Source organism: Dendrobates tinctorius, unplaced genomic scaffold (assembly GCF_039654945.1).
Source record: "Dendrobates tinctorius isolate UK_male_01 unplaced genomic scaffold, ASM3965494v1 ptg000107l, whole genome shotgun sequence".
NCBI lineage: Eukaryota > Metazoa > Chordata > Amphibia > Anura > Dendrobatidae > Dendrobates > Dendrobates tinctorius.
Genome location: NW_027361775.1, coordinates 5,701,907 through 5,721,573, shown reverse-complemented (window position 1 = coordinate 5,721,573; position 19,667 = coordinate 5,701,907). Strand labels below are relative to the sequence as shown.

Here is a 19,667-nt window from a genome sequence, read left to right as displayed (position 1 = left end):
GGCATATTCTATGGAGCAGCATATGGGGGCATAGTCTATGGAGCAGCATATGGGGGCATAAACTATGGAGAAGCATATGGGGGCATAATCAAAGTTTGCATGAGCAGACGCATAAGTGGGATGCTCATACTTAGGATGGCGTCGTCTGCGCTTACCAGACGTGTGTATTCCTCAAAACACTGAAGGACTTTACAGAGGTCTTTCAGCCTCGACCACTGCACACCTGTCAACTCCATGTCTGCTCTCAAAGTGCCTGGCCGTGTATCCTACCACAAATGCATTATGGCCTGCCTCTGTTCGCACAGCCGCTCAACCGTGTGCAGGGTGGAGTTCCACCTTGTTGCAATGTCGATAATGAGGCGGTGGTTGGGAAGGTGGAGCAATCGCTGCAGCTTCTGCATACGAATGGAGTGTACAGGCGACCAGCGGATGTGCACGCACAGTCTTCGCATCTTCTGGAGCAGGGCTGTTAACTCCGGATAATTGTTGAGGAAGCACTGCACCACCAGATTCAAGGTGTGAGCCAAGCAAGGTATGTGGCTGAGTTTAGAAAGGGCTATGGCTGCCACAAAATTATGGCCATTATCACTAACTACCTTGCCTGCCTCAAGATGTATACTGCCCAGCCATGACTCAATTTGTCGCTGAAAGTACTTGGCCAGCGGTGTGTCTGTCGCCCAAACACATCATCTGCAACACAGCCTGCTGACGCTTTCCACTAGCTGCTCGATAGGGGGACACCTCGTGTGCAACAGTGGCAGCTGCAGATGGAGTGCTCGTACGACTGTGCTCTGTGGACGAGCTTTAGCTTCTGGAGGAGGAGGAGGAGGAGGAGGATCGAACGCCTACAGCCAACTGTTTCCTATACCGGTGGGCTAGGCAGCATTGTCCCACCACCGCTGTCCCCTGTGGACCATGCATCCACCACATTAACCCAGTGCGCAGTGATGGACACGTAACGGCCCTGGCCATGCCGACTGGACCATGCATCTGTTGTTAAGTGCACCTTTCCACTCACTGACTGCTTGAGTGCATGGACAATGCGGTCTTTCACATGATGGTGGAGGGCTGGGATGGCTTTGCGAGAGAAGAAGTGGCGACTGGGTAGGTCATAGCGTGGTACTGCATAGGCCATGAGTTCGCAGAAAGCTGCGCTTTCCACCAACCGATAGGGCATCATCTCTAACGAGATTAGTTTGGCAATGTGGGCGTTCAAACCCAGTGTACGCGGATGAGAGACTGAGTACTTTCTTGACCTACTCGTAGTCTCTGGGAGGGTGAGCTGGACTTGAGAGCTGCATATGGTGGAACTAGCGGTGGACAGGGCGGACTGAGAGAGGGTTGATTATGGTGATGGAGTTGGTGTTCTTTCTGATGGCCTAGATTCAGTCTTTCGTTGATATAACAGTGGGATTCCCTGACTGCTTTGGCCTTGCAACGGCACCTCAACATTTGCTGCTGTGCTAACTGGTGGGCTTACAGTGGGGGAAACAATGTAGCATTGCTGACTACCTTCTTTGTGATCAGTTGCACATGTGGTACTTGAGGTTTGGTGTTGTGTCCACGCTTGCAAGTGCATGCTGGTTAAATGTCTAAGCATGCAACTGGTATTCAAATTTTTCAGATTTTTCCCTCGGCTAAAGGTCTTTGCGCACTTCTTACAGATAACCTTGGCCTGATCATGAGGATTTTGTTCAAAAAAGTGCCACATTGCAATCTTCCTACTTTGGAAGACATTTTGCGGCCTAGCAGCTGTGATATTTCGACCGTCTGGACAAGCTGTCCAGCAACTCTTTTGATTTTTCGAACCTGTCTTTGGAGTGCTCCGGGCCTGCCAGATAACAGCTGTTGCGATGTCGATGTCTGCTGTGGATGCTCCTCCTCCTCATCTGAGCTATTGGAAGCAACACCCTCTTCCCCCAATGGATGCCAATCTGGGTCAACAACTGGGTCATCCATCACCTCCTCTTCAATGTCATGTGCACCTTCCTCTGTGTCACCGTGTATGGTGGTATAGTATGCGGGAAGGGGCACCTGAGTCTCATCAGGGTCAGAATCTGGCTCATTACACTGCAAGGACAATGTAGTGCTCTGACTGAATGTACCAGCAGAATCATCTATCAGTGGCTGTGCATCAGTGCACTCCATGTCAGATTCATCTTGGCCTGGGTAATTCACCATTTCACTTGATAACCCAGGCATGGTATGTGAAAACAGCTCCATGGAGTAATCAGTTGTATGGCCTGCGTCATCCTTCAATCTTGGTTGGGGTGAAGGACACAAGGAAAGGTGTGGTTCATGAACATGAGCCTCCCATGACGACTCAGTGCTTTTATTTTTTACAACTTCAGAAGAGGAGGCGATAGAGCTGGAGGCTGAGTCAGCAATGTAAGCCAAAACTTTTTCCTGAAGCTCTTGCTTTAAAAGCGGTTTGCCAACTCCTAGAAAACTAAGCCTTCAAGGCCTTTTGGAGCCAGATGATGTCGCAGGCTCAACACCTCCTGCATTCGGTCCTATTTTGCTTTTGCCACTACCATCAGATCCACCATCAACACCATCACTACCAGCTGGCAACCCCTGCCCAATTCCACGGCCTCTTCCACCAGCCTTCCTCATTTTTGGTAAAAATGTACACAAAATCCCACAATCTATATAGTAATGTATAACAAGGTACAAGGTGTATATAGGACAGGGGAGACGTAGAATTTCTGAACACACTTGTGGACACTATTGGATTGTGTGAGGCCCAGTGAATATCACACTGCTATGTCACAGGCTCAATGTTGTAGGTGTGAAAAATGTCACAATAGGACAGGGGAGATGTAGAATTTCTGAACACACTTGTGGACCCTGTTGGATTGTGTGAGGCCCTGTTAATATTACACCGCTATGTCACAGGGTCAATGTCGCAGGTGTGAAAAATGTCACTATAGGACAGGGGAGATGTAGAATTTCTGAACACACTTGTGGACACTGTTGGATTGTGTGAGGCCCAGTTAATATCACACCGCTATGTCACAGGCTCAATGTCATAGGTGTGATAAATGTCACTATAGGACAGGGGAGATGTAGAATTTCTGAACACACTTGTGGACACTGTTGTGTGAGGCCCAGTTAATATCACACCGCTATGTCACAGGCTCAATGTCGTAGGTGTGAAAATGTCACTATAGGACAGGGGAGATGTAGAATTTCTGAACACACTTGTGGACACTGTTGCATTGTGTGAGGCCCAGTTAATATCACACCGCTATGTCACAGGCTCAATGTCGTAGGTGTGAAAAATGTCACTATAGGACAGGGGAGATGTAGAATTTCTGAACACACTTGTGGACACTGTTGTGTGAGGCCCAGTGAATATCACACCGCTATGTCACAGGCTCAGTGTCGCAGGTGTGAAAAATGTCACTATAGGACAGGGGAGATGTAGAATTTCTGAACACACTTGTGGACACTGTTGTGTGAGGCCCAGTGAATATCACACCGCTATGTCACAGGCTCAATGTCGCAGGTGTGAAAAATGTCACTATAGGACAGGGGAGATGTAGAATTTCTGAACACACTTGTGGACACTGTTGTGTGAGGCCCAGTTAATATCACACCGCTATGTCACAGGCAGAAATTGGCTAGTGTATGACAAACTACAAGGTGTATATAGAATTGGGCAGAATAGGAATCTCCCTAGAGTGTAGGTCTGTAAGAACGGAACATGTCCTCGACTTATCCTTACAGAGTGACACACAGATAGCTTCACTGTAGCCGTGATAACAGCTGTTACACGGTACTGAGAGAGGATCGTGCACGTACACCGCTGTCCGGTGTCCGTAAAATTGTCAAGCTCCACTTTTTTAAGTATACAGACTGACACACGCTGTCTCTCTATAGTTTTGAATGTGATCAAACAGCAAATATACTTAACTGTTTGAAAAGCAGACAAAACTACAAGGTAGAGGTCTGTAAGCACGGAACATGTCCTCGACTTATTCTTACAGAGTCACACACAGATAGCTTCACTGTGGCCGTGATAACAGCCGTTACACGGTACTGAGAGAGGAGCGTGCACGTACACCGCTGTCCGGTGTCCGTAAAATTGTCAAGCTCCACGTTTTTTAAGTATACGGACTGACACACGCTGTCTCTCTATAGTTTTGAATGTGATCAAACAGCAAATATACTTAACTGTTTGAAAAGCAGACAAAACTACAAGGTGGAGGTCTGTAAGAATGGAACATGTCCTCAACTTATTCTTACAGAGTCACACACAGATAGCTTCACTATGGCCGTTATAACAGCCGTTACACGGTACTGTGTGAGGAGCGTACACCGCTGTATGGTGTGAAAAAATGCACGCTCAGTACCTCACCAGGACAAAAAAAACAAATTTGGATTGCTTTTAAAAAAGCAGTTTGCAGAGCAGTGGGAAAACAGCAATGCAGCTATCAGGAAGCCTTATAAGGCAGCCTAACAACCAACACAGCTGATCCAGCAAAATATAGCCTCCACTTGCACTGCACACACAGTGACTGGTGTGTTGTACAGGCAAAATCGCTAGCAGCAGAAGCTGTTTTTGGTGTCTTCTTCCCTGCCTAATGCTCTCCCTACAGAATCAGCAGCAGCAGCAGCTCTCCCTATTCTGAGATCAGCATGAGTAACATGGCGGTCGGCGTGCACGCCCTTTTATACCCCCTGTGACGCCCCCCAAAGCAAGCCAATGACTTGCATGCCCTTCTCAAAGATGGTGGTGACCCCTGCCTATGTCATCACGTTGCCCACAGTGTCCGTGGATCCTGATTGGCTGAAAAATGGCGGAAAACAAACTTTTGAAACGCGACTTTGGCGCTAAAGTCGCCGAGCTCGTGGCCGACCTCACCCTAGGGTCGGGTTTCTTTTCATGAAACCCGACTTTACCAAAAGTCGGCGACTTTTGACATTTTTCGACCCGTTTCGCTCTAGTTATAAGTACTTTGTGCATAAAATATGAATCACAATAATGACTATGAATACAGAGAAATATATAGGTAGGTACTATTGTACTATTAGGTTACAGCTAGCTTGCTACCAGGAGAAACACTTTAGGTGGGTAACATACCTACGCTCTTCCCATGGGCTAAATCTAATATTCAGGTTGCTCCATTTAAGTGACTGGGATGTGCAGGAATGACATCAATTCTAGAAAAAGTAGTCCTTTTTCTATTCTAATGAAATCCTTTCTGAATATTGCATAGTTAGCTGTATGTATCCTAGTTTTGGACTTGAATGAGTTGTCCATTATCACAGAGAACTATGCTACAGGCAGGTAATACTTTCATACCTTTCCAAAACATGACATGCTTGTACATCACTAGTCAGGTCTAGGTGTAGTGTGAAGGCTTAACTGCCTGCTTTATTATACAGCCAATTTCAGCCTCTTACAGCAGAGCTAGCTTTAATTTCTGCTTTATATCCAATTAGATATGTTTGCTCTTCAATGATGCAATTGGAATGTGCAGATGATTTACCATGGCAGCCTGCAGCCTACAGAAAACTTGTCACTACCATTTTTGTATTTCATGCTTGGCTTCATAGACTATTAATTTCACCATATTAGTTAAATTTTCCAATTTAACAAAATATGAAATATTTTAATCCTATGGAAAATTCCATATGGGTCTCAGAAAATGGTGACGCAAACCATTTAAAATAAAAACAATGAAAAGTAATAAAAAAAACCCTTTGATATCACCATAATCACACAGAGCTGCAGAATCATGTAAGTACTAGAGATGAGCAAACCCCTAGATGTTTGGGTTCAGCAAACAGTTAAAAAAGGTTTTAGTTCAGGTATCAGAACAGTATTCTAGTCCGAACCCAAACCCAGACCCCATTCACTTTAATGGGTGCTAATGAGTGCAGAACACTCAGTGTTTGCCAGGCTATCATGTGCATGACGGTGCAACAAACACTTCCTCTGATAGGTGGTAAAATCATTACCATCTGTCAGAGAGTCGCAGTTCCCATGCTGTCAAATGACAGAGTGAGCACGCAGCTGTGATTGGAGGTAAAAAGTTTACCTCTGATAACGTGTCAGCTAATGGGACTACTACTCCCATTAGCCGATGTCTACTGCCGCTAATAACAGCGAGGGCAGGCGTGACTCATGGGAATATTCATAAGCTGATGCCTGCGCTCAAAATAAATTAATTAATTCATTAAAAAAATGGTGTTGGTTCCCCTGTATTTTTAATAATCAGCCAAGCAAAACTGACAGCTGCTGGCTGCAACCTATAGCTGTCAGCTTTTAAAAGGTTGGTTATTAATAATAGAGGGGTCCCCGTGCTGTTTTTTATTTATTTAAATAAATAGTTAAAAAATGGAATTTTTTAGATCAAGCCAAGCTAAAGCAGACAGCTGGGGGGCTGGTATTCTCAGGCTGGTAAGTGGCCATGGATGTTGCCCTCCCCAGCCTAGAAATAACAGCCTGAAGCTGCCCCAGAAAAGGAGCATCTTTAGATTCACCAATTCTGGCTCTTTGCCCAGCTCTTCCCTGTGTTGGTGGCAAGTGGGGTTCATATTTGTGGGGTTGATGTCATCTTTGCATTGTCTTTAAGACACCTTTCCATTACTAATCGTATAGTTGTATTGCAAGTTGTATTGCAAGGCTTACGAAGACTGGTAAGCATGTATTTGGAAGTCGCCTTGCTACACTTGTAAGGAGAGCTTTAAACTAGAACAACATGGGAAGGGAAGCAAAAGACCAGAAAAAGCCATACACCTGACAAATGCTATTGAGAACTCTGCTATTAGAAGTGGAAAGGAAGAACAAAGACGAAAGAATCTAATTAATAAAAATATTGGAGAAAGAGAAACCAATCACAAACTAAAATGTTTCTATACTAATGCACAAAGCATGGGCAACAAACAAGGAGAATTGGAACTACTAACACAGGAAAAGAAATATGATGTCATTGGAATCACTGAAACTTGGTGGGACAATACACATGATTGGAATACAAGACTAGAAGGATACAACTTATTTGCAAGAAACAGACTTGATAAACGAGGAGGGGGTGTCGCATTGTATGTTAGAAACGCGTATATCTGCACAGAGATTGAAGCTTCAGAGACTGGGAGTTCTGTGGAAACTGTTTGGGTAAGAATACAAGGACAGAACAATGGAAAGGACACCATTGTAGGCATTTACTACAGGCCGCCTGTGCAAGCTGAAGCTATGGATGAACTCTTTATGCATCAAATGGCCAAGTTCTCAAAAAAAATGACATAGTTGTCATGGGAGATTTCAACTATCCAGACATTTGTTGGGAATCTCTCTCAGGCAAAACTAACAGATCAAGGAAATTCTTATCCTCTCTTGCTGACAACTTTATCTTCCAAAAGGTAAGGGAGAAAACAAGGGGAACTGCTACCTTGGATCTAATCCTTATAAACAGGGAGGAAATGGTTGAGGAGGTAAAAGTGGCTGGGACCCTAGGAGGTAGCGACCATGCTATTTTAGAATTTTGGATAACTAGAGGCGGAAGACCTGTGAAGACTCAGACGTCAAGGTTAGATTTCAGAAAGGCAGATTTTAAGGGATTCAGAAAGAGAATTGGAGGGATCCAATGGCTGGATATCCTTAAAGACAAAAATGTCCAGGAAGGATGGGAAATCTTGAAAAATGAAATCCTCAAAGCACAGTTGTTAACAATTCCGAAAAGAGGGAAGAATAGGAAGCAGTTAAGGAAACCAGGATGGATGAACACAGAACTTAAGCACATGCTAAAAAGGAAGAAAAAAATGTTTATAAAATGGAAAGAGGGAGGCATATCTAAAGAAGAATATAATGCTGTCTGCAGAACCTGCAGGGCACAAATCAGATTATCTAAAGCTGAAAATGAATTGAGGCTTGCAAGAGATGTCAAAAGCAATAATAAAGGATTTTGGGGATATGTCAAAAGTAAAAGAAAAGTCAAAGATGCTATAGGATTTTTACAGGATGAAAATGATGAAATGGTAAGACAGGATGTTGAGAAGGCTGAACTTTTAAATTCCTATTTTGCATCTGTTTTCTCTCAGAAAGGAAATGTAACATCAACTGTTATTCACTGTCCTATTAAGGGAATAGAAGAATCCAGGATATCTATAAACAGAAAGATAGTGAGGAAACACTTAGCTAGCCTAAATGAATTCAAGTCTCCAGGTCCAGATGAATTACACCCCAGAGTACTGAAGGAGATAGCAGAAGAAATTTTTGAACCCCTCTCTATAATCTTTGAAAATTCTTGGAGAACAGGAGAAGTGCCAGAAGACTGGAGAAGAGCAAATGTTGTTCCTATCTTCAAAAAGGGGAAGAAGGTGGACCCAGGTAACTATAGGCCGGTGAGTCTGACTTCTATACCAGGAAAGATCTTTGAACAAATTATTAAACAACATGTATGTCAATACCTGGATAAGAATGAAGTGATTAAACAGAGTCAGCATGGGTTTGTAACTAATAAGTCATGTCAGACTAACTTAATTTCCTTCTATGACGGTATCACTGATTGGGTGGATCAAGGAAATGCTGTAGATATAGTATATCTTGACTTCAGCAAAGCATTTGACAAAGTCTCTCATACAATCCTTATTGAAAAAATGATTAAGTATGGAATGGACAAGGCAACTGTTAGGTGGATTCATAACTGGCTTAGTGATCGGACCCAAAGAGTGGTCGTAAATGGCTGCACATCCAGTTGGAAGAATGTCTCAAGTGGGGTACCACAGGGCTCTGTCCTGGGCCCTGTATTGTTCAACATCTTTATCAACGATTTAGATGAAGGAATTGAGGGTAAACTGATTAAATTTGCTGATGACACAAAGCTAGGAGGGATAGCTAATACTAGAGAAGAGAGAGAGAGGATTCAAAAAGATTTAAATAAACTGGAGAAGTGGGCAGCAACTAACAGAATGGTTTTTAACAGGGAGAAATGCAAAGTACTACATCTGGGCAATAAAAATGGAAAAAGCATAATAGAATGGGAGGAATAGGGCTAAGTGACAGCACATGTGAAAAAGACTTGGGTATACTAATAGATCACAGACTGAATATGAGTCAACAGTGTGATGCAGCAGCAAAAAAGGCAAATGCAATTCTAGGATGTATTAACAGAAGCATACAGTCTAGATCACGTGAAGTCATTATTTCCCTCTACTCCTCTTTGGTCAGACCTCATCTGGAATATTGTGTCCAGTTTTGGGCACCACATTTTAAAAAAGACATCAACAAACTGGAGCAAGTTCAGAAAAGAGCGACCAGAATGGTGACCGGTCTGCAAACCCTGTCTTATGAGGAAAGGTTGCAGGATTTGGGAATGTTTAGTTTGCAAAAGAGAAGACTGAGAGGAGACTTAATAGCTGTCTACAAATATCTAAAGGGCTGTCACATTGTAGAAGGATCAACTTTATTCTCATTTGCACAAGGAAAGACTAGAAGCAATGGGATGAAACTGAATGGGAGGAGACACAGATTAGATATTAGAAAAAACTTTTTGACAGTTAGAGTGATCAATGAGTGGAACAGGCTGCCACGAGAAGTGGTGAGTTCTCCTTCAATGGAAGTCTTCAAACAGAGGCTGGACAGACATCTGACTGGGATGATTTAGCGAATCCTGCTTTGAGCAGGGGGTTGGACCAGATGGCCCAGGAGGTCCCTTCCAACTCTACGATTCTATGATTCTATGATTCTATGATTCTAAGGCTGGTTTTCAAAAATGGGGGAGACTCAATGACATTTTTTTAAATTATTTATTTAAATTATTTAAAAAACGGCGTGGGGACCCCTCTATTCTTGATAGCTAGCCTTGCTAAACCTGACAGCTGAGAGTTGCAGCCCACAGCTGTCAGTTTTGCCTGGCTGGTTATCAAAAATACAGGGGAACTCACGCCATTTTTTAGAAAAATTAATTGCATAGAGCGCAGGCACCGGCTGACGAATACTTCCATCAGATGTGCCTGCTCTCGCTGTTATTAGTGGCATCAGCCATCAACTGATAGGAATTGTAGTTCCATCAGATAATGCCAGCGACCGGAGGTAAACTTTTTACCTTGGATTACAGCTGCGGGATCACGTTGTCATTTGACTGAGGGGGAACCTCGGCTCTCATATCGGTAATAATGATTTACATTACTGCCGGTCACTGTCACATCTAACAGCGTTTCCCAGCAACGCTCTGACAAAGAGCACCTCACTTACCGGCCTTCACAGCAGATCACCATGACAATTTTTCATGGTGATCTGCTTTGAAGACACTGAGCTTGAACTGCGGTCATCTCATGACTGGCATTTTCCCACGGTCCAGAGGTCACCACAGTTCAGCCTGGCTGGAAGGGCAGCCTCAGTGACATCATAACTAGTCACTGAGGCTGCGCTCCCAGTATCTCATTCACCAGTGGTTTTCAGTCAGGACGGTCGCATGCTGGCAACGTCCAGGTTGAAAACTGTCATTTTTTTAGGGTCCCCCATTTTAATAGCCAGTAAAGGCTAAGTACACAGTTGTGAGCTGATATTAATAGCCTGGGACGCTCCATGGGTATTATACCCATCCCAGGCTATAAACTTCTGCCCCCAGTCGTTGGCTTTCCCTCTGATGGTTATGAAAATTGCGCTGAGCCCACACCATTTTTTTCAGAAAAATAATCTTTTATTAATTAAATACATGTCCTGTAATTCGTACACACTGTACTAATTGTATTTGTCACTGACATCTATATATCTAACTTCCATTTGCATTTACTGTATCTAATCTCATCTCTTCTATCCTGTCGGCTCCTGCTGTGATTTTACAGAACCCGGCAGATGAATTACCGGATTTTCTTGTATCTATTTCTCTATGCAGTATAAATACATATATTTGTGTGTGTCACTGACATATATATATATATATATATATACGCCATCTGTTAAGCATGGCGGAGGTAATGTGATGGTCTGGGGTTGCTTTGGTGCTGGTAAAGTGGGAGATTTGTACAAGGTAAAAGGGATTTTGAATAAGGAAGGCTATCACTCCATTTTGCAACACTATGCCATACCCTGTGGGCAGCGCTTGATTGGAGCCTTGGAGCCAATTTCATCCTACAACAGGACAATGACCCAAAGCACACTTCCAAATTATGCAAGAACTATTTAGACTTTACTACTTTAAGAAGCAGGCAGCTGGTATTCTATCTGTAATGGAGTGGCCAGTGCAGTCACCAGATCTCAACCCCATAGAGCTGTTGTTGGAGCAGCTTGACCGTATGGTGCGCAAAAAGTGCCCATCAAGCCAAACCAACTTGTGGGAGGGGCTTCTGGAAGCATGGGGTGAAATTTCTCCAGATTACCTCAGCAAATTAACTGCTAGAATGCTAAAGGTCTGCAAAGCTGTAATTGCTGCAAATGGAGCATTCTTTGACGAAAGCAAAGTCCGAAGGAGAAAATTATTATTTCAAATAAAAATCTTTTTTTAACCTAGTCAATGTCTGAACTAGATTTTAAATTCATTTGGCAACTCATTTGATTAATAAAAGTATGAGTTTCCATGGAAAACACAAAATTGTCTGGGTGACCCCAAACTTTGGAACGGTAGTATATATATATATATATATATGTATATATGTATATATATATCTGATATATATATGTGTGTTTTGAAGAAAATGCTCATGTTAAAATCGCATTACAATCAGATATCAACCGCAGTTTATTCTGATGTAAATTGGAGGCTAGGTGTGAATAATCGGATTGTACTCACATAAAAAATGCATGACACTCGCATGACACTTGTATTACACTCTCCTGCATCACAATCGGCCCAATTTTAAAATCGCTAGTGTGTCTCCAGCCTTATTCTTATACATTCTCTATGCATTAAAGAAAACATGATAACGTCATTGTGTATTAATAATGGTTTTGGGTTCTACCAAATTTATATCAAAAAGTTTAAGAAGCATATTTAAGACCAATGAAGCATGCAGGTGCAAAGCTTTATGCTGTGCATTCATGCTGAGTTTTTAGTGAGTTTTTGATGCTGCTTATTTTTGCATCATCAAAACCACAGCATTTCCCAGTTCCAGCAAAATGAATAGGATTTATAGAAATCTCATGCACACTGTCCTTTTTTTTGCTCAGTGTAAACTGTTCTCTGGTGCGTCTTTCAAATCTTCCACATGCTACCTGCTCTTGTTGGTATGCTGAGATTCCTTGTGCAGATTTTTCCTATAGACTTCCATGAGATGCAGTATATCTGCAGATAAAAAAATGCACATGCATTTTTAGTGCGTATCTGCTGCGTAAAAGCATCAAAGACGCATGTAAGGCCAGCGTTACACACAACGATAAAAAAATCGGTCCAATTTTTACTGACTAAAATCAGGCAAATGTTTTATGTACAGTGATCCGTCTGTCATCCAAATTTCCTACGATGATCTGATTTCATTCTCATCTAAGCATCCGTTTGACATCCGCCTGGCGATATTTTCTCGCAGGCTTGCAAAATGGACATATAATGGATCCCTATGGCAGGTTAAAACCCAAAACAAAGGAATAGATATATACACATAGAATACATATATATATATATATATAATGTCATTGAGACACACACACATATATATACACTCACTGGCCACTTTATTAGGTACACCTGTCCAACTGTGTGTTAAGACTTAATTTCTAATCAGCCAATCACATGGCGGCAACTCAGTGCATTTAGGCATGTAGACATGGTCAAGACAATCTCCTGCAGTTCAAACCGAGCATCAGTAAGGGGAAGAAAGGTGATTTGAGTGCCTTTGAACGTGGCATGATTGTTGGTGCCAGAAGGGCTGGTCTGAGTATTTCAGAAACTGCTGATCTACTGGGATTTTCACGCACAACCATCTCTAGGGTTTACAGAGAATGGTCCGAAAAAGAAAAAAAATCCAGTGAGCGGCAGTTCTGTGGCCGGAAATGCCTTGTTGATGCCAGAGGTCAGAGGAGAATGGGCAGACTGGTTCGAGCTGATAGAAAGGCAACAGTGACTCAAATTGCCACCCGTTACAACCAAGGTAGGCAGAAGAGCATCTCTGAACGCACAGTGCGTCGAACTTTGAGGCAGATGGGCTACAGCAGCAGAAGACCACACTGGGTACCACTCCTCTCAGCTAAGAACAGGAAACTGAGGCTACAATTTGCACAAGCTCATCGAAATTGGACAGTAGAAGATTGGAAAAACGTTGCCTGGTCTGATGAGTCTCGATTTCTGCTGCGACATTCGGATGGTAGGGTCAGAATTTGGCGTAAACAACATGAAAGCATGGATCCATCCTGCCTTGTATCAACGGTTCAGGCTGGTGGTGGTGGTGTCATGGTGTGGGGAATTTTTTCTTGGCACTCTTTGGGCCCCTTGGTACCAATTGAGCATCGTTGCAACGCCACAGCCTACCTGAGTATTGTTGCTGACCATGTCCATCCCTTTATGACCACAATGTACCCAACATCTGATGGCTACTTTCAGCAGGATAATGCGCCATGTCATAAAGCTTGAATCATCTCAGATTGGTTTCTTGAACATGACAATGAGTTCACTGTACTCAAATGGCCTCCTCAGTCACCAGATCTCAATCCAATAGAGCATCTTTGGGATGTGGTGGAACGGGAGATTCGCATCGGGGATGTGCAGCCGACAAATCTGCGCCAACTGTGTGATGCCATCATGTCAATATGGTCCAAAATCTCTGAGGAATGCTTCCAGCACCTTGTTGAATCTCTGCCACGAAGAATTGAGGCAGTTCTGAAGGCAAAAGGGGGTCCAACCCGTTACTAGCATGGTGTACCTAATAAAGTGGCCAGTGAGTGTATATATATAATTCATACAGTTCTTCATAGCAGAAAAGCCGCAAAATCAATTGCCGGCTTTTGTAAAATCATTCCCCAACTCGACATGAAGTGACACATGGTTTACATACAGTTAAGCCGTTTCATTTCATGTTTTTTTATATGTTTTCACTAGTAATTAGATGAGGGTTTGTGTGCACAATTTGGGAGATCTAGGTGTTAAATAAAGGGATTAATTCGTTGTAAAAAAAAATGTGTGGGCTCCCGCGGTAAAATCGCAACCAGAGAGGTAAAGCAGGTGAGTGAGGGAAGATTTTTATAGCCTTGAGAGGGACCATTGTTTTTGCCCCCCAGCTACAAAAATCTGCCCCCAGACACCCCACAAAAGGCACATCTCTAAAGGTTCTCCCTTTCTGGCACTTATCCTCTCTATTCCCATTGCCCTGTAGTGGTGGAAAATGTGTTAATATAACAAAGGGTTAATATCACCTTGCGATTGGAAGGTGACATTAAGCCGATTAATAATGGAGAGGTGTCAAAAAGACACCGATCCATTATTAACACAAAACTATGAAATGGTTAAAAAACACACACAGACATTAATTAAAAAATCTTTTAATGAAATAAAGACAAGTTTTTGACTAATTTTTATTCCTCTGCTAATCCAAAATTAAACCATGATCTGCAAAAAACAAAACATAAAAAAGCAACACTATCCTTACCTCTCCGCCGTTCAGTCATGTCCCACGCTGTAATCCTTCACAAGGGGTTAAATAGTTTACAATGAGGACCGGTGCTAATGCGACAAGCCACACTGTAATCTACTACAGACCGAATTAATTCAGCTCTGCGCAGCCTCACTGGCTGCCTGGAGATGAACTAATTACAGTGGAAAAATTTCTGACTTTTTTCCCACACTCATTAGTTCACCTCAGGTCAGCCAGGGACTCCCCTCAGCCTCAGTGACGTCAGCGGGAGTCCCCGGCTGACCTGAAGAGAACTAATGAGTGTGGGAAAAAAGTCAGAAACTTTCCCATGGTAATTAGTTCATCTCCAGGCAGCCAGTGAGGCTGCGAAGAGCTGAACTAATTCATTCTGTAGTAGGTTACAGTGTGGCTTGTCACATTAGCACTGGTTCTCATTGTAAACTATTTAACCCCTTGTGAAGGATTACAGTGTGGGACATGACTGAACGGCAGAGACGTAAGGATAGTGTTGCTTTTTTATGTTTTATTTTTTGCAGATCATGGTTTAATTTTGGATTAGCAAAGGAATAAAAATTAGTCAAAAACTTGTCTTTATTTCATTAAAAGACTTTTTAATTAATGTCTGTGTGTGTTTTTTAACCATTTCATAGTCTAGGGTAAATAATGGATCAGTGTCTTATTGACACCTCTCCATTATTAATCGGCTTAATGTCACCTTCCAATCGCAAGGTGATATTAACCCTCTGTTATTATTATTATTATTTATTTATAAAGCACCATTGGTTCCATGGTGCTGTACATGAGAAGGGGTTACATACAAATTACAGATATCACTTACAGTAAACAAACTAACAATCACAGACTGATATAGAGGGGAGAGAGGACCCTGCCCTTTCGGGCTTACATGCTACAGGATGGTGGGGAAGGAGACAGTAGGTTGGGGGGTTGCAGCAGCTCCAGTGATGGTGAGGCGGTAGCTCCAGTAATGGTGAGGAGGCAGCGGGAATCATTGCAGGCTGTAGGCTTTCCTGAAGAGATGGGTTTTCAGGTTCTGTCTGAAGGATCCGAGTGTGGTTAATAGCCGGACGTGTTGGGACAGGGAATTCCATAGGAAGGGGGCTATTCGGGAGAAGTCTTGGAGGTGGCTGGGTGAGGAGCGAATAAGTGTGGATGAAAGAAGGAGGTCTTAGGAGGACCGGAGATTACGTGAGGGAAGGTATCGGGAGATTAGTTAAGAGATGTATGGAGGAGACAAGTTGTATATGGCCTTGTAGGTCAGTATTAGTAATTTGAATTGGATACGCTGTGGGAATGGGAGCAAGTGAAGAGATTTGCAGAGGGGAGAAGCGGAGGAGTAGCGAGGAGAGAGATGAATTAGTCGTGTGCCAGTGTTGAGGATGGACTGGAGAGGTGCAAGGGTGTTAGCAGGGAGGCCACAGAAAAGGATGTTGCAATAGTCGAGGCGGGAGGCGATGAGGGCATGCACAAGCATTTTAGTAGGTTGAGGAAGGGACGGATTCTGGAAATATTTTTGAGCTGGAGGTGACAGGAGGTGGAGAGAGCTTGGATGTGTGGTTTGAAGGACAGGGCAGAGTCAAGGGTTACTCCGAGAAAGCGGAACTCTGGTACGGGGGAAAGCGTGATGTTGTCAATTGTTATAGAAAGGTTCGGTAAGGAAGATCTGTGAGATAGTGGAAAGATGATCAGTTCAGATTTGTCCACATTGAGATGGAGGAAGTGAGAGGAGAAGGAGGATATGGCTGATAGACATTATGGGATTCTGGAGAGCAGAGAGGTGATGTCTGGGCCAGAGAGGTAGATCTGAGTATCATCGGCATAAAGGTGGTACTGGGACTTTGAGTTGCCCCAGGCCAAGTGTGTAGATTGAGAAGAGTAGGGGACCTAGAACAGAGCCAGAGTTATATTGACCCATTAACCACCGCTACAGGGCAATGGAAATAGAGAGGATAAGTGCCAGAAAAGGCACATCTAATAGATGCGCATTTTCTGGGGTGTCTGGGGGCAGATTTTTGTAGCCGGGGGGGAAAAACAATGGTCCCTCTCAAGTCTATTAAAATCTGCCCTCACTCACCTGCTTTACCTCTCTGGTTGGCAAATTAACGCGGGAGGCCACGCAATTTTTTACAACGAATTAACCCCTTAAATTAACACCTAAACCTCCCAAATTTTACAAACAAACCCTCATCTAATTGCTAGTGAAAGACATATAAAAAAAAATGTAATGAAATGGTTTACTGTATGTAAACCATGTGTCATTTCATGTCGGGTTGGGGAATGATTTTACAAAAGCCGGCAAATGTTTCAGCGGCTATTCGGCTATGAAGAACTGTATGAATTATAAATATATATATATATATGTGTCTCAATGACATGTGTGTATATATATATTGTATATGTATTTTATGTGTCTATATCTAGTCTTTTGTTTCTTTATTAAACCTGTCAGTGTGATTTTACTGTATTGCAAAATGAATTGCTGGCTTTTGTTAAAGGACACCGGGTGCGAATTTATCGCAAGTCACACTTGTGGTCCATGTGTAATCCGATTTTTAATCAAACCCATAGACTTGCATTGGTGAGTCCGATCCGAAAATCGGTAACAATCGCAGCATGCTGCGATTGTCTCGGTCCGAGGAAAAGATCCGAAAAAAAATCGGATGATGGGAACTACACCATAGAATAACATTGGGACGATTGCAATGCGATTTTTTATCGCATTGCATTCGTCAGATTTTTTCGCTAGTGTGACGCCGGCCTAATCCGCTCATAAATATATCAATAAATCCAGCTACCAGGAAGTGTTATAAACATAGCAGCTTTGCTTTAAAATATGACACATCAACAAAAGACAAGAAATGCAGCTTCAAAATCTTGAGAAAAATGCGTGTAAGAAAGCGCAAGTAGCCAGATTGACATAACAAAATGGTACAGAAATTCTGCAATATCACAAAGTCACCAAAAGCTCATTGTCAGATGGTAACCTTAGAAGATGAGACCTTAAAGGAACCTGTCAGCAAAAAAACCCTTAATATATATTTGCAAACATAGTGGTAATCTGCAGGTAGATACCTTTTTTGAAACATGGAGGAGAAAAGGAGAAAATGAAATTCTATTCTCTCTGCAGCCACTCGCTTCTACTCAGCACAATGTGAGCATGCTGCAATCACTCCCACTGCTTTTCCACTTACATCCCACTGATCGCTAACTTTACACTGCCCCGGTGCTGCCCCTATGACTGGAAGCGAGTGTACATAAAGAGTCTATAACTTCAATTTCTCCCTGTAGCAGTGCTTCTTTTTAGACTGTCGTATATGTTTCAAATCATATTCACCTGCATGCCTGCATGTCTACAGGTAAATAGCGTTTTTGTTATTTTTTTGGCTCACTATTTTTTCTATGTTTTTTCTGCTTTCGCAAAGTAGAAATATTTTTGTTGTATAAAATAATTAACTTTGGTGCTACATTTAGAGACCTATAACATTGACATTTTTCTATTGCGTGAGTTTGATTTTTAGGTTATAATACATTTTTTAAACCATTTTTTCTTTCTTTGTTGAAGCAGGATTTAACAAAAACTGCAAATCTGGCTTATTTTTATTTATTTTTTAATGTATTCACTATGCAGAATAAATAATCTTTGTATTTTATCATGTGGGTGTTGAAATGTGGCGATGATAGTTGTGTGTGTTGTTTTCTTCAATAATAAATCATTTTGAAAGGGAAGAAAGTTTAATCTAAAAGACTTCAGAATCCATACTCTCAGATTTTCATAGTAATTCAACAATAGTGATCTTTCTGTAAATGCTTAGACCTTTCCAGAAGACCTTATGCAAAGATAAGCGTCTCTACCATTGACAGGGGAACATGTATAGCTTACATAAGTATTACTTTATAGTATAATGTATAGGTTTGGTTACATTATTAATTTTACGTCAAGTTTCATCATGACAATATTGATTGTAATCTGTCCTTTTGTGGTGCTTTATATTCATACAAATTAGTGCTCTTACATTCTTAATGCTGAAATATGAGTTACTTCTACAGACACATGATCTCATATTTTATTGTGGATGAGAAACACATTGATAATTTATGACAGTTGATTTATGATACTTCTAATGTTGGTTTTCTATAAATATTAAGTCACTTAATAATATCCATTGTACTTTTCCTGCAGAGTGGTTTCACATGAATGTTATCCCTATGAAATGGATGATAATACTAACGCATACAATAAATGCAACATCTCAAGTTTCAATGATGAACATGGGAAAAGTCATGCAACAACGCAATGTCCAAATCAGCTAGAAGACTCCAACTATCTGTACCAGTGCAGCCCCCCGTATAGAGTACCTTCAAATGTAAGTCATTTCTATTAGATAAGTTAAGAAGACCACACAACATTTGAACTACTAGTTTCTCACAGTCTGCTAATTTGCATCCCATGATCTTCATTTTAAACAGATTTTGGTCCCCAATAAATGTAATTTGCTCAGTTGTATAGTGTGTGCTCTAGTACTTATACTCTAGTGCAAAGACAATGGTTTTAAGACGTTTTGTCACACGTAGCCAACCCAATGACTTAATGATCAGCGGTTAGTATCAGATACACTTCACAATTTGTTATGAAATTGTGAGTAGGACAATTATATTTTTACTTTAGTCTTGTCTTTACTACACCAGACAAATCAGCATAAATGAGAGTTCCTCTTTAAAGGAAATCTGTCAGCAGGCTGTGCTATGTATTCTAAGTTAAGAAAAATGTAGCAAAAGAAAGCATGATTCCAATGATGTATCACTTACTGGGCTGCTTTGTGCAGTTTTCATAGAATACCTGTTTTATTTGTTGAAAAGAAATAAGAACAAATCCAACCAATAAAGTCCCAATATATAAAAAAATTAAACAAAATGATATTTTATTAGGATCAGGTGATAACAGATAGAATAACAAACCAATGTCTACCCCTCACACAATTACTGTATATCTGACCCATGGAGAAGGCGGCATGCATGTTCTCTTTGGTGTCCGGAACCTTTCTCTCATGGCTCAGGATGGGATTTCCTTCTCCGTCCTGGGTTTGCTGGGGTTAAATCTGCATGGCCTCCCTTTGGTTTGGGGAGGGCTATTTGTA

At 42.0% G+C, this 19,667-nt stretch overlaps 1 protein-coding gene across 2 annotated transcripts in view; it reads left to right on the top strand.

Annotated features, from left to right (window-relative positions):
• Window positions 1–19,667, top strand: part of TINAG (tubulointerstitial nephritis antigen) — a 152,234-nt gene that overhangs the window by 69,205 nt on the left and 63,362 nt on the right. For both annotated transcript variants that reach the window (XM_073589141.1, XM_073589142.1), the window contains exon 7: window positions 18,713–18,896. In XM_073589141.1, the coding sequence (XP_073445242.1) occupies window positions 18,713–18,896 (184 nt within the window). The remainder of the gene's footprint in view (window positions 1–18,712; window positions 18,897–19,667) is intronic.